The 13,980-nt window shown below is 32.7% G+C and overlaps 1 protein-coding gene across 12 annotated transcripts in view; it reads right to left on the bottom strand.

The window, feature by feature from the left end:
- Positions 1–13,980, bottom strand: part of UTRN (utrophin) — a 651,323-nt gene that overhangs the window by 338,330 nt on the left and 299,013 nt on the right. For 9 of the 12 annotated variants that reach the window (XM_007484681.3, XM_056818903.1, XM_007484684.3 and 6 more), the window contains 3 exons: positions 12,498–12,670; positions 4,074–4,224; positions 2,593–2,768 (listed from right to left, as the gene is read on the bottom strand). In XM_007484681.3, the coding sequence (XP_007484743.2) occupies positions 2,593–2,768; positions 4,074–4,224; positions 12,498–12,670 (500 nt within the window). The remainder of the gene's footprint in view (positions 1–2,592; positions 2,769–4,073; positions 4,225–12,497; positions 12,671–13,980) is intronic. The other 3 variants (XM_056818907.1, XM_056818902.1, XM_056818906.1) reach the window with 1 other exon arrangement.

Genomic DNA, 13,980 nt, shown 5'->3' with positions numbered 1-13,980 from the left:
TTAGGAAATGATATTATTAGGTAGGTATAAAGAGTAATGGGCTAACCAGACTTTGAATATTTATTTAGCAAACAATGTATTCTTCAGTTCAGTCATTTTTCATTTATATCTGACTCTTCATGACCCTGTTTAGGGTTTTGTTTTGTTTTTTTTGGCAAAGATATTGGAATAGCTTGACATTTCCTTCTTTACCTCATTTTATATATGAGGAAACTAAGACATACAGGGTTAAATGCCTTGTCCAAGGTCACCTAGCTAATAAGCATCATAAGCCAGATTTGGATGCAGAAAAATGAATCATCCAGAGTCTAGCACTCCATTCACTATGCCTGTCTTGTATAGCTGTCTTGTATATTAGCTGTCTTGTATATGCTATCTAATTTTTTTAGATAGTACACATAATTTATTTCTGTATAGAATCTAGAATATCTACAATTATGTAGAGGAAAAAACTACATGGTACCTAAATATCTAAGCATTTAACTATAAGTCTTTAGTAAGTTAATTGTAGAATTGGAAATTTTTATTGATCGATAAAATAATTATGATATTCAGTAGTGATATCAAACTAAAATGGGTTCACACCCTGAAAACATATGAAATTAAAACTAGAAAATCAAATACTTCATACAATCAAAAGAATATTTAATTCATTAAATGCATGACCATTTTAATATGTGAAAGGATGAGTAATTGTAACCACCTCAGTAGTATCCACTCTACAAAGATTTATGAATTTGAAACACAATTTGGAGCAAATTTCCACAAACAACTTAATCATTCTGCCAGCTGGAAAACTTTTTTTTATATTTGGTGAAAAAGGTAGAGAGGAGGAAGGTATTAGTATTTCAAGCTCCTATCAAGTTGAGATTTCCATGATGTACTCCACATGTCTTTTCTAAGAAGTAATTAGCTAATTCAAAGGCATTCATTACAAAAGGATAACCCATCAAAGAATCTTGGTAGGGCACATATAAACAAAATTCATTAAGCCATTTTTTTAGGCATAATGGCTTGGGAACCAAATTAGTGAGGGAAATAGTCACAGGAGATAAATGTCAGATTCCTAAAAAAAAAAAAACTTAAAAAATCCGGGATTTGATAAATCATCAAATATTAGCTCATTATGCCATGATTGGAGAATAGGGACTAACATACCTGAGTCCACATATTTTTCCTATATAAAATTATTTATGAAAATTATCAAAGAAAAGAAGATCCAATCTGGAGAGAACATTATTAGTCAATCAAGTACTGTCCAAGTACTTCTACATGAAGACCTTCTACATGAGGCCTTTCCTTTCTATACTCATTGCTAATGCTATCCCATGCATGTCTCAGATTTCCTGGAATTTATTTTGTATTTAACTTGAATTTAGTGTCCACATTTCCCCTGATAGTTACATTTGTATCTTCTTCCTATTGGAGTGTACATATTATATATTGGAAAAGGTGCTTAATAAATGCTTATTCATTTCAAATGGATAATTATGAACTGATTAGTAGACCCTGATGAATAGATTATGAAATTTCTCTATACATTAAAAACAAAGTTTCATAAAATACTCTTTTACCTATATAGTAAAAATGGATAACATAAATATCTCTCTTAGAATTTCAGATTCAAACTAATGTTTTAAAATTCCCATTGTCTGAAAAATATGCCTTAAACATGGTAAAACTTGCAAATAAGTCTCTTTATCAGTTAATTTCCATAACTTGACTAAAAGTGCATCTAAAAAGATAATACACATAAAAACAATTTCTACTGGATTTACTTGCTGCATTCTGGGGTCATGGAGCCTGCTTTTGTAGTTGGAGTTGACACTGGTTTTCAAGGAAGTTGCTTCAAATTTTGACACAGCACCCCTATCCACCATCCAAGTCTCCCAAGAGTTGGGATTTGTCTCATTTTACTACTAACTTCAGTTTGTTAGAATTAAGAGAGAAAAGCTTGTTAATGCTAACTTAGCTCTTTCATCACCTAATCAAATATGAATGTATATGGTTTTTACTAAAAGAAAGAAGTTCCCTTACCCTTCAAGGGTCAGATTGTGCAGTTTGAAAACAATTTGAAAACTTCTAGGCAAAATAGCATGTATTTATATGCATATCTATGAGTGTTGGTGAATCTTGGATTTGAAGAATCTGAATCTTAGTGCCATCCTTTACAAAATTGTTTCTGAACTAGATGATCTCATAAAGGCCTAAGTCTGAAGACATAATCCATGAGACTTTATAAGAAATTAAGCATATGTCTCATCTCCCAAATAAATACAACATATCACATTTGTAACATACTAAGAAGCCCCATATAATGAGAATTTTCAACTTTATATACTTTAGAGAAATAGTCATGCTTATGATAATTGCATAATAAAAGTCAGACCCTGGAAATAACTAGACTTCTTCATATAGTCAACCTTTAGCAGGGAAAAAAGGAAAGAGAAAATCTGTAGCATATTTAGGTCCAAAACAAATGTCAGATAATTTACTAACAATGGAGGAAAAGATGATCTTAAACTCCTTAATTTGTACTCTAAAAGATTTTGCACAGAATGTAATTCTGAAGAGCCCCTGTTTCTGAAATACCTTTGCTGTCTCTCCATCACTTCTGTCATAATTGAGTTCCAACGTTTATTGAGTCCAGCCAGTTTGTCTTGCAAGAAGCTTCCATCTGCAGTAGAGAGTTTCTGGATGATATCTTCTCCAGTTTGGTTTAGTGATGAAAAGCTAGGCTGGTGACTGCTAACTCCCTCTTCAAGTTCCTGCCACAGATGGAAATGGCAAGATAAATCCTGATGTTTGATTAAATTATTTCAAAATTCTCAAAACACCTGAGTATTACAGTGTTCATTTAAATGTTGCAGAAGATATCAATGGAAAGATTAAAATACCAAAAAAAAAAAAAAACTCATTCTCATTAGTTAGCTCTGAAAAAAAGAGCATTTCAAAATGAAGATTAAATATACTTTTAAAGGAATTAGGTTTTTATTTATTTTATTAAATCAAAATAAAATTTAAAAGGGAAAATAATCAATATAAAATGGAGTATCAATCACACTTCAAAAATTTTAAAAAAGAATTGCTTCTATTTCTCCAAACCTGCTTGTTTTTCTTGAATTACTTTATAATCACACCTATGATCTTTGTTATTTTGATTACTTACTTTGACACAGTACCAATGAATTGTAAATAAAAAGCATAAGAAACTTTTAAAAAATTTATTTAATTCCAGGGTTGAAATTCATTAAGAATTCTTAAGGGAAGTGAGAAAGTCCAGAGGGTAATGGAAGAACAGAAAGACATGTTTACGACTAAGCAAAAAACAGGTGAAGATAACCAAAAACAAACAAAAAATATATAACATATACATTTCCTCTCACTACCTTTAGAATTATAAGCATTTGCCAAATATATAAGAAATTTAATTTTACTTTTACCAATAATATTAAATCAAAATTTCATTTACTAGCATTGTGATAAAAGACTAAACAAAAATGACTTTGCTGGCATTGAAAGTTTTTCTTGGTCTTAATTCGGAAATTATAGGAATATTCATCAAGAATATTTTCTTTCAAGATTAAAGAAAATACCAACAAACTTGCAAGTGAAGCACTTAAATATTTAAATCCATAAAATAAAAAGGAGCAAAACATTTTAAGTTATAATTAAAGTAACTTCATGGGCAAAATAATAAAAAACATGGGGACCTAAATTTGGTACACAAAAATATGTTGAGTAATAATTTCTCTTGAAGTAGCCATGGAAACTCCCATCTTTATTAATATTATTATGCAGAGAAAGCTCTAATCAAAAAGTCATTCCCAGCCCAACACCTCTCTCCTACCAAAAAAAAAAAAAGCTTTAAAATTTCTGTGTTTAAATTTTTGTAACTAACGAAAAAACTACAAATTGTTATATACACATGATCAGGAATATTTTTCATGAATAAAAGACCAAGACGACATGCATGCTGGCAAAATCTCATTTTTAAGTTATTGCATCAAGTACCACTAAAAATAAAGGGAGAATATGACTGGCAAATCCTACTCTGATAATACAGCGCCTACCTGCTGATGTATCCGGGCCTTCTCTATATCCAGGATGCCATCTGCAGTATGTGAATCAGCCAGTAACTGCTCAGCTTCTGCTACCCACTGGGTAAGGTCATTCAGGTCACAATGGAAGTGCCTCCATTCTTCCACAGCCCTATCAAAACAACTTTTAGGGAATAAGTCAAAAAAAGTGGTGGGTATTTTTTTCCCTAAAGCAACACACTTTAACATTTTGGTTTGTACAACAAGTTGTCATGAACTGTTACTTTTTTACTAGAAACTTTATAAAAGATTTGATTTCTCTAATTAAAAATTAATTTCACTGCATTCTGCAGAAATATTCCATTCTTGAAAAAAATTCCAATTTTCCCAGATCAACATCCTACAATGTAGAAAAGTTCTTTTATTTTAATTAGGAAATTCAGATACTTTTTAAACTCCTAGTCAAAAAGTCACAATTCATGAAAAATTGTTCTATGAACCAAAATGTTCCAAACTATATAGTTACTTCAGAAAATCTGGCCCCAAAGTATCAATTTTATGTAATCCCTTCATACAATTTATACATTGGAGAAAGCTCACTATAGCTTCATGATAGCAATTTTTCAAATTATCTTTCGCTCAGGAAAACAAGGTAGATTAATTAGTCATATTGAGCTAATGATCTTCAAAGCACATCAAATTTTTGAAATGGGATCACTTGAATGGAATCAATTGACTTTGTTAACCCATAAAACAATGTAAATTCAGGTTAATTTTGAAAAATTAAATGACTTAGTTATAAAAGTAAGCAAGAACAAAGCTTAATCTATGTTATCAAGCAAAACATCTCAAGGAAATACTTCCCACTGATTCCAACCATGTTCCCTCCTTCGATTTTATGTCTTCATATTTTTACAAAAAAATTCCACCAAGTGCTAAAACAGGGGGTAGGAGGGACTGGTTCATCAAACAAAGAGCAAGCCTAGGTAATGGCTACCCTGTGGAAACATTCACTAAAATATATTAAAATGTTAATGGGACCATCTGGCTGCAATAATGGAAATAAATACAGTGATTTCTGTTTCTGAACTCTTTTCTGGTGAAACCAACATTTATTTACCCTGCAGTTGTCTAGTGAGTCTTCTAAAACACTTCTTTTGTAACTGAAAAGAAATGAAATCCTTTCATTGTTTGGTGACTTGCATGATTAAAGTTCTCAGATACCCAAATTCTGCACTATATAAAAATCCCAACTGTTCCCATACCTAAAAAGTTCTAATTACGATCGTGAATCTGTTAAGGTTCATAACATAGCAATAATAGGAACGTTATTTAGGTCATTACACAGAGAAAGGCATATTTAGCTTTAATTACCCTGTACTATAAAAGAGAGATTAGTAGAAATGCTGGTACTTTGCCATGTTTCGAGAGCCTTAGTTATACACACACAATGCAAAAAGCTTTAATAGGCTAAGATTATAAAACTGTATTGAGTTAGTTAACCAGCATATTATTAACCTGTCCTATTAAAATTTATATTAGTCTGTGCTATAGAAACTAAGAAAAATAACCTGATTCAATGTACATCTGTGCAAGGTTCTGGCCTTGCCTCTGGTACATACTGGCTGTAAGAACCTAAACAAGTCATTCAACCTCTCAATATCCCAAAGAAACTGTCTACAACAATAATTTATAGATGGCTCAGGGCTTTTTGTATGACTAGCTCTCAACAATATGAAAACACAGTACAGACAATTTAAAGAAAAATTAATCCCTTCTCATATCCCATGACTATGGCTCCAAGATTTTTTAATTCTCTTCTTCCATGACAGGTTTCTAATATATGCAAACTGTCACTAAGTAGTCAGAGTAGCAAGAACTATAATAATCAGTATAAAATGACTAATGGAATTGTCCAGGAAGCAATGAAGAAAAGGAACTGAGAGCATCTGCTCCATCACAATTTTTAATGAAAACATGTATAAAATATTAAATTATGGGGGGGGGGGGACTCTTGAAAACAATAAATTCCTATTAGGCAGTTAAGAGATAGGGAAAAAGCAACCACAGCTTTATCACTGGGGAGACCATGGATGAGGGTCATAATCAAGCATCGGACATTCCAATTTGTGTGACCTTAAAGAAGTTACCTCACCGCATAAGCTTCATTTTACTAAACAGTTTTTAAAAAATGAAGGGTTAAAATGATAAATGAGATGGTAGGTAAAGTCCCTTCTACTTTTCAATAATCCAGTGTACATGATTATTCAAATTTTCAGAATAAAAATATTAAGCTAGTCAAACTTCACTACTTAATAAAGCACTAACAAGCTTAATCTCCAAATTATTCATGGAATATATGATAAAGGGATTCCTAAAACCATTGACCATGCTTTTCTATAACCAATTTCAAAGGTGAGGAATGAAAGAGGAATTCATGAAGCTTAATTTTAGGACTATTTAAATTAATCTAGTACAACACACATCTGAATACTCCTAAATTTGGTAGTTAACCTTTGTATGAACAATTCCAATAATAAAGTCAAATTTTAGATTAAACTGTTCAATTCAGAAAAAAATATTTACTGAATCGATAACTATGTAACTTTGCCCACAAATTCTGAGAAGGGGATACAAAGCAGAAAAATTTAATGTATTTTACTGATAACCACTTAAATATTTATATCCAAATATAAGCTACCTATATTCTCCTTAATACAACCCAAATATTCTCAGATACTTCAATCAATTCTAATATGGCACTGCTATCATAGTCTAGATATACTATGGATGGAGGGATAGTTAGAAATGAATAAACCATAAAGAAGGGGGCCTGACCACAATAAAAGCTAACAAAAGAATTCCTTCATATTTAATGCTCTGAATCCAGAAATGTACTCTAAAATCACCTAAGAATTTATTTTTGCCAGTCATATCAAAATGCTAACTGATATTAGGGTCAAAGTCCAAGTAAAATCTCTGTCTTCTAAATTCATATCTACACATACTGACTCACTGTAGCCTTCCTATCCTCTATACTAAGGAGTTGCTTTTTGGAAATCAATTTATTCTATGAGATTTAACTCCAGATAAAAGAACTTGTAAAATTTGTGAATTACAATTAAATAGAAAATAGGGGAAAGTAGCAATGAAATTATAGGCACAAGACAAAGATGGAATATTAGAGGTCTAATGTTAGAGGTCTTCTAATATGAGCACAATGAGGCTTGGTAAGTTTGGTGAACTTGATCCAAGTCACACAGCTAGTAAGTAGCAAAGTAAGTTGCTTGATGGTTCTATTATTTTCTTCTGTCCTTAAATTAAAATATCTTTATTTTTATGGAAAATTTTTGCTATGTATTATATTTATGTATGGTAGTCTATATTAAAATGTAAAGAATTAAAAGCATGGGAAACCATATGAGGTACAAAAAGAGTTTTGGTTTATCTGATTATTTGGCTACTAGTGTTATTGGTGTGGGGTATTCCCAGGAAAGAAATTCTCTCTAATAATGAAGACTAGAAACTGCTCTGTAGTCTTAGAAAGTAGTCTAACACATTGAGAGATTCTGTAATTGTCAGGAGCTTACAATCAGCATGAAGCAGAGATGATGCTTGAACCTTGGTGTAAGTTTAAATCAATGTCTCTCATCTGTGATACAATGAAGTCTCAAAAGACTATTATATAAAACACTATAAAATTTCAACACTTCCCTCTAAAAAACTTTTTGAGAGAAATCTTTTTTCCCCTCTCCCTAAAAAGCAAAAGTTCCAAATTCCTGAAATCTTGTTGTGGCCATGCCCTCAAGGTAGAAGAGGAAGCATTTTCAGAGGAAGCAATTGACTATACCTTTTTGGTTCTTGCTATTTGGTGAAAGGATTTGGAATTGTTGGCTTTTTTTTCCTTTTCCGTTGGAAAAAAATAAATTAACCCATACTGCTCTCTAATTTGAGTCTCAAATAATCATGAAGAAGTTGATTTAGGCAAAAATCTCATGCCTAATATTTCAGTTCATTAGTAAGTATTTATTATATATCTATTATATACCAAGAGTTTTATTAAGCTAGAGAAGAAAAAAAAAAGACAAAAGACAGTCCTCACTCTCATGGAATGCACATTGTAATGGGGGAGAAAACAAGTAAATAACAATGTAAAATAAGAGATAGGTAAATTAAATTGAAGATAATCAAGAAAGCAGTTATCAAAATAAAGAGGCATCAAGAAAGGATTTCTGTAGAAGGAAAGTTTTGACATGGGACCTAAAAGAAATCAGAGATGTCAGGAAGCTGAAATGAGGGAAGAGTGATTTTCAAGCATGGGAAACAGTATGGAAAAGATCAAAGTCAAGAGAGAAAAGTTTATTTTTCAAGGAGCATCAAAGAGGTCAGTGTTCCTGGATCACTGGGAGAGGGAAGATGTGTTATAAAGTGTAAGAAGACTGGAAAACTGGGTCAAATTATGAACAATTTGAATGCCAACAGATTTTATATTTGATTCTGGAAGTAATAAAGAGCCACTAAATTTATTGAGACAGGAGGTGGTGATAGGATCAAGCCTGCCCATATGGAAGATTAATATGACAGATGAGTTTTGAGGATAGACTGGAGTAGAATAATACCTGTGCCTGGGAGACCAACAAAAAGGCTTTGGAATGAGGTAAAGATTTACAACAAAGTAAGGAAAGTGTTAAGAGAGCAAGGGATTTTACAAAGGCAACAGATTAGATATAAGGAGAGGGGGACAAGAGAAAATGAGAAGTCAAGGAGAAATCCTACAATTTGAGAAAGAGGTACTCTTGATACTAATAGAGAAAGGTGAGGACAGGGCAGGAGATAATGAGTTCAATATTTTATATTCTGATTATGTCTATAGGACATCAAGTTGAGATGTCCAAAAGGCATCTGAAAATGAAAGTTTCAAAATCATCCAAGAAATTAGGGCTAGATAAATAGATTTAACAAAAGTATAGAAATAATCATTTAATACAGGGGAACTGATGAGATTATAAAGTGAAACAGTATAAAGGGAGATAAGGGGCTAGGACAAAAATCTGTGGTAGTGGGTATCACCTGGATAAAGCCCTACCAAATGATACTGAAAAGGTGTGGTAAGATAGGAAGGAGAAAAACTGGGAAAGAAGAGTATCATTTATACCTAGGGAGAAGAAGGTATCAAAGGATTTGGATTGAGACCTCCTTTTATTTATTTATTTATTTTGGGGGCAAGGCCAATATGGGAATTTGTTGTATGTAACTTTGTGTATTTGTCAGGAGAATTTTCTTTTTGTTTTGTTTTGTTTTGTTTTCTTGTTTTTCAATTCAAATGAAAGAAAATAATATTTATTAATTGAAAAAAAAAGCAATCGTTTAAAATGTTATGGGCTTTGAAAACTCAACAAGCCTCCAACCTTTCAAGTCCTCTGAACATCCTAAGTTACCAATTGTAAAATGGAGATTTGTACCCCAGATTTCAATTTCCAGAAGTCCTTGGTAGTTCCCAGAATTTCTTATAATATCACCCTGAGTCCTCACTTGAGTACAAGAACACAATTTGTATTTAAACTGACTCTCCGTCTACTTCGGCCCTCTCCCTGCTTCGGCTTCTAAGCACACACATCTCTCAAGATGCAGTAAGTGAAATTGAATGGGTTTTCAGCCCTCCTAGACATGTGCTTTTCTTATTTTGTATTTTCTTTATTTTTTAATCTATAATAAACCTCATAAAAATACAATAATTTTGGCAGATAAACTAAATTTTAACTGTTACACAATGGTACATGACATTCTGAAAGAATTTGCTGTATACAGACCTTCCATTTTATGAAGAAATAGTATTTAGTTAACACACAATTCTTATAAAATAATGTTCCTTAGGCAAGATTCATTAATTGAATTCTTCTATGTGACTCTTAAAATTCTAATAAAATGCCTAATTAAGTCTTTTTGGGAATAAAATATTAGGAGAACCCAAAAAAAAATCTTTGGGAATAATCATAATAATTTCTTTCAACTTCTCTTAGAGTCATAGTCCAACCCAAAATCTCTGCAGATAAGAAAACTGAAATGAGGGAGACAAAACTGATTTGCCCATAAATATGTTGTGGAAGAAACACACCCAAGTTTGTAGAAGGGTCTCACTCCAAGAACAGGAGACTCAAACTCCATTCAATCCAGATGTAAGAAAAGAATTGTATTTGAAGACTAAGAGGGGTGTGTGTGTGTGTGTGTGTGTGTGTGTGTGTGTGTGTGTGTGTGTGTGTGTGTGTGTGTGTGTGTGCAAATAGCTGTTGGAATAGTCTGGGGACTAATCAGGTAGATTAGGACTGATGGATAAGCCCAGGGGTTAGTAGAGCAGCCTCTCTGGGGCTGAAAAAATAGTAAGTCCAGCTTCCTGTGGATCGGGGTTGGCATATTTTTTACAGTCTGGGGGTTAGTGATCTTCTATTCCAGAGAAGGCTTCACCTTGTCTGAAAACCCTGGAAAGTGACACTTGTCAATTTCAGAGAAAGGTCTCACTGCCCTGCCATTTTGAAATGGGTTGAGCAGGGGTACAGTGAGCAAGAGGGAAAAGATGTGGTACATTGGAGGACCACTATAGGTAATTAGTTATGTCTTATAGTTTAGAACTAAAGTAAATATAGAACAATATGAATAATTAATAAAACAGACTACACACAAAGCTGATGGCCCAGTACAGAATATTACTGAAGAAGTACTAATGAATAATGTGTACAATTTAAGCTTGGCTAATACTGCAGTTTACATTTAACTAGTGTTAACTGGTGAGAAATGCAAGATTTTAGGGGATGAAGGTCTAGTTCCTATGACTGCCCAATGCCCATCGCCATCAGTCACACAGATTAAGGGTTAGAAGCAGGGTTAAAATCTAGTGCTTTTATTCCAGAGTCAGTGTTCTTCCTCCTGTACTACACAGAAAAGGATCATTAGCTTTGAGATAGTGAGTACATAAGTAACAATCTGGGCAATGAACAATAAAGCAGAAAATAGTATTATTATATAATTTTCCCATTTTGAGATTTAAATAACTGAAGAGGGAAAGATTATAGAAATAAATACATGAAGCTTTTGTAATTACAAATATTCAATCTGTACAAATTCCTAATTTAATAAAAGATAGCTTGTTCAAAGTTGTACTTATTCCTCCTGTCATGTGTTGATTAGCAAGTGTCTGAAATTGTTTGATAGGAGGATTATTTTGGCTTTTGCATTCCTTCTTTCTGTCATCTGTTACACATCCCTGGACTCTCTCACAACATAACCATTAGAGTTAGTATGTATGCGTAATGGAAAATCAAATCAGCTATCTTTGATACTAGCTTTGATTTGGTATAGTGAAAGTTAAAAGCACTGGCTTCAAAAAAAGTTTTCTGATTACAGTGAAAACAATTATTCATGAAATCTCATCCCCTTTTTTTTTGCAAGAGATCAGACCATAAATAGCAGATTGTATATGAATGTTAAGAAAAATATATATTGTTTTTTAATTAATAGGATATTAATCGTTATTATATTATATATAGACATATAACAACTAATATTTACGTAGCCTTCAAGACTTGTGAAATGCTTTAGAAACATCATTGTTATCTATATAAAAGAGGTGTTGATATTATTTTTCCATTTTACAAATGAAGAAACTGAGGAAGGCAAATGCTAAATTGATTGCCTAGCATCACATACCTACTAAGTATCTTGAGACTAGATTTGGAATTGGGCCTTCCTGACTGAAGGTCCACCATGCTAACTTTTAGGTGTATTATTAATATGAAATGCAAATAGTACTAAGCTCTGCCATAAATAGGTATAATAGACAGTCATGGCATAGTGGGAAGATAGAAGGGTTTAGAGTCAGAAAGATCTAGGTCTAAGATTCATCTCTAATATATACCAATGATGTTTCCATGGAGAAGTAACTTAAGCTGATTGTACCCCCAAAATTCCCTAAGACTATATATTGCAAAACACATGCAAAACTGATAGAGCTTCCATATAAAGCAGTTTCTTATACCAATGAAATAACAAATCCATCCTACTTCTTCTGAAACAGGACAAAGAAATTTGGATAACTTAGAAAAATAGGAATAGAAATTTAGAAAAAAAAAATTTTTCCTTTTTAATTACTGAACTATTCATTTAATATGAAATATTAATTTTAATTCTCCTTAATTTTTTACCACATTGGGCTTGTTATAATCTTTCCAAAAATACTGGCCATGAAATCTTATACACACACACACAATTATATGCTGGAAAAATAATAGCAATTATAGAATACACTCATATTTTCTGTAAGCGGATTTAGGAAAGAGACAAGAAATACAATCATTTGACAAATGTGGGAGGTATGTGTTTTTACTTCTTTTCAAGATCATTGAGCCCACTCACATTTTTTTAAAAGTCTTTAATACTAAATACTAAAAGCTAAAATAGACTTACCCTTTACGATCATTGTACATTCTATTCAGCCTGTCCCACTTTGCATTCAACTGGGTCAGTGTATCCCCAATCTGAATAGCTTCAGGTCCAGAGGCTTCAAGTATAACATCGGGCTGCTTCTCATGAATAACTGCAATCTGTTCCCCGAGTTTGTCCAGGTGATCTTTGATGTTCTATAAACAAAATGTCAGTAGAGTCATGGGTTTGGATATCACCTCAAACAATTATTATATTAATTGTATGACTTTGGGCAAGTCATCTAGCTTCTCAGACTTCGGTATCCTCAACTTTGAGATCAGAATATAAAGAGCAGGAGCACCTACTTCAAGGGGCTACTTGAGGAGCAAAGAAAAGAATGTATGTGAGTTTTAAAGTACTGCAGAAATGTTACTATGGACTATTAGAACTACTTTAGTTAGTTAGAACAGGCTACTATAGAATATTAGAATAGCTTTCTCTTGCTTATGTAGCCATTATATCCAGTGATTAAACTGTAAGCTCCTTGAGGTTTGCAACTGTGCTATTTTTCATCTTTATATCCTCAGGACCTAGAATATTTCCCTGTGTATTATATATTCATAATAAATGTTGTTGCACTGAAAAGTAGAGGCTTCCCTTTATGGTGAGCCACTTAAAGAAAAAGGCTCCCAAAATTTTATCCGGCATACATCTTATATCTATATCCTGAATATATCTACAATTTATCTCATTCGTACATAATTGTTTTCATGATGCCAACCATATGAGAATGTGAGATGCTCCAGAACAGTGACTTTGGGGGTGTTGGTTTTTTTTGTCATTCTTTATATGCCCAGAGTTAAGCAAAGTCTGTTAATGACGATAAATAACCAGTGGAATACCGTGTCTTTAATAGGAGCCACTAATATTCACTGATGATAAATAATTCCTCTACTCTTTGGGATACTATCAGGAATGAATCATTATCTAGTAATGCTTTCATCTTCATCTTAATTTCAGCACAATTCAAATAGTTAAACTAGAATTCAAAATGGGTAGAAAATTTAAAAATATAGTGGCAGAACAAAGGAATGATCATATAGGTTCGAAATTATGTTATCAAGGAGGTTGTAGAAAGTGGAAAACAGTGTAGCTATTGTATAAAGTATTTGTTTTCCTTTATTCTTAGTGGGAATTGAATGTTATCCTTAGTGTTTATATTGAGCTTTGGCGAGACTGCACAAATCATCAGGTGGATTTTCGTGAGCCCCTTCCTTTAGGGTGGGATGGGATGGGATGGAGTGGTGGCAAACAACTCAACTTCTCCAATGGGAAGGTGCTAGAGCCATTAGCTAATCCAAGTCAGATGTCAGGAAGCATGACTTGGCAGAAAATGTAAGAGAGGTCACCTCTAAAAGCATAAGTGAAAGGACATTGGTTCCAGATACTGCCAGAGGGCAAATATTAAGATAGACACTGTCCAGAAAAATTAAGGCACTTACCCAACTATGGTAGTGCAATTCAA

This window comes from Monodelphis domestica, chromosome 2 (assembly GCF_027887165.1).
Source record: "Monodelphis domestica isolate mMonDom1 chromosome 2, mMonDom1.pri, whole genome shotgun sequence".
Lineage (NCBI taxonomy): Eukaryota > Metazoa > Chordata > Mammalia > Didelphimorphia > Didelphidae > Monodelphis > Monodelphis domestica.
Note: the sequence above shows the minus strand (reverse complement) of the source record. Positions and strands in the feature narration are given on the sequence as shown.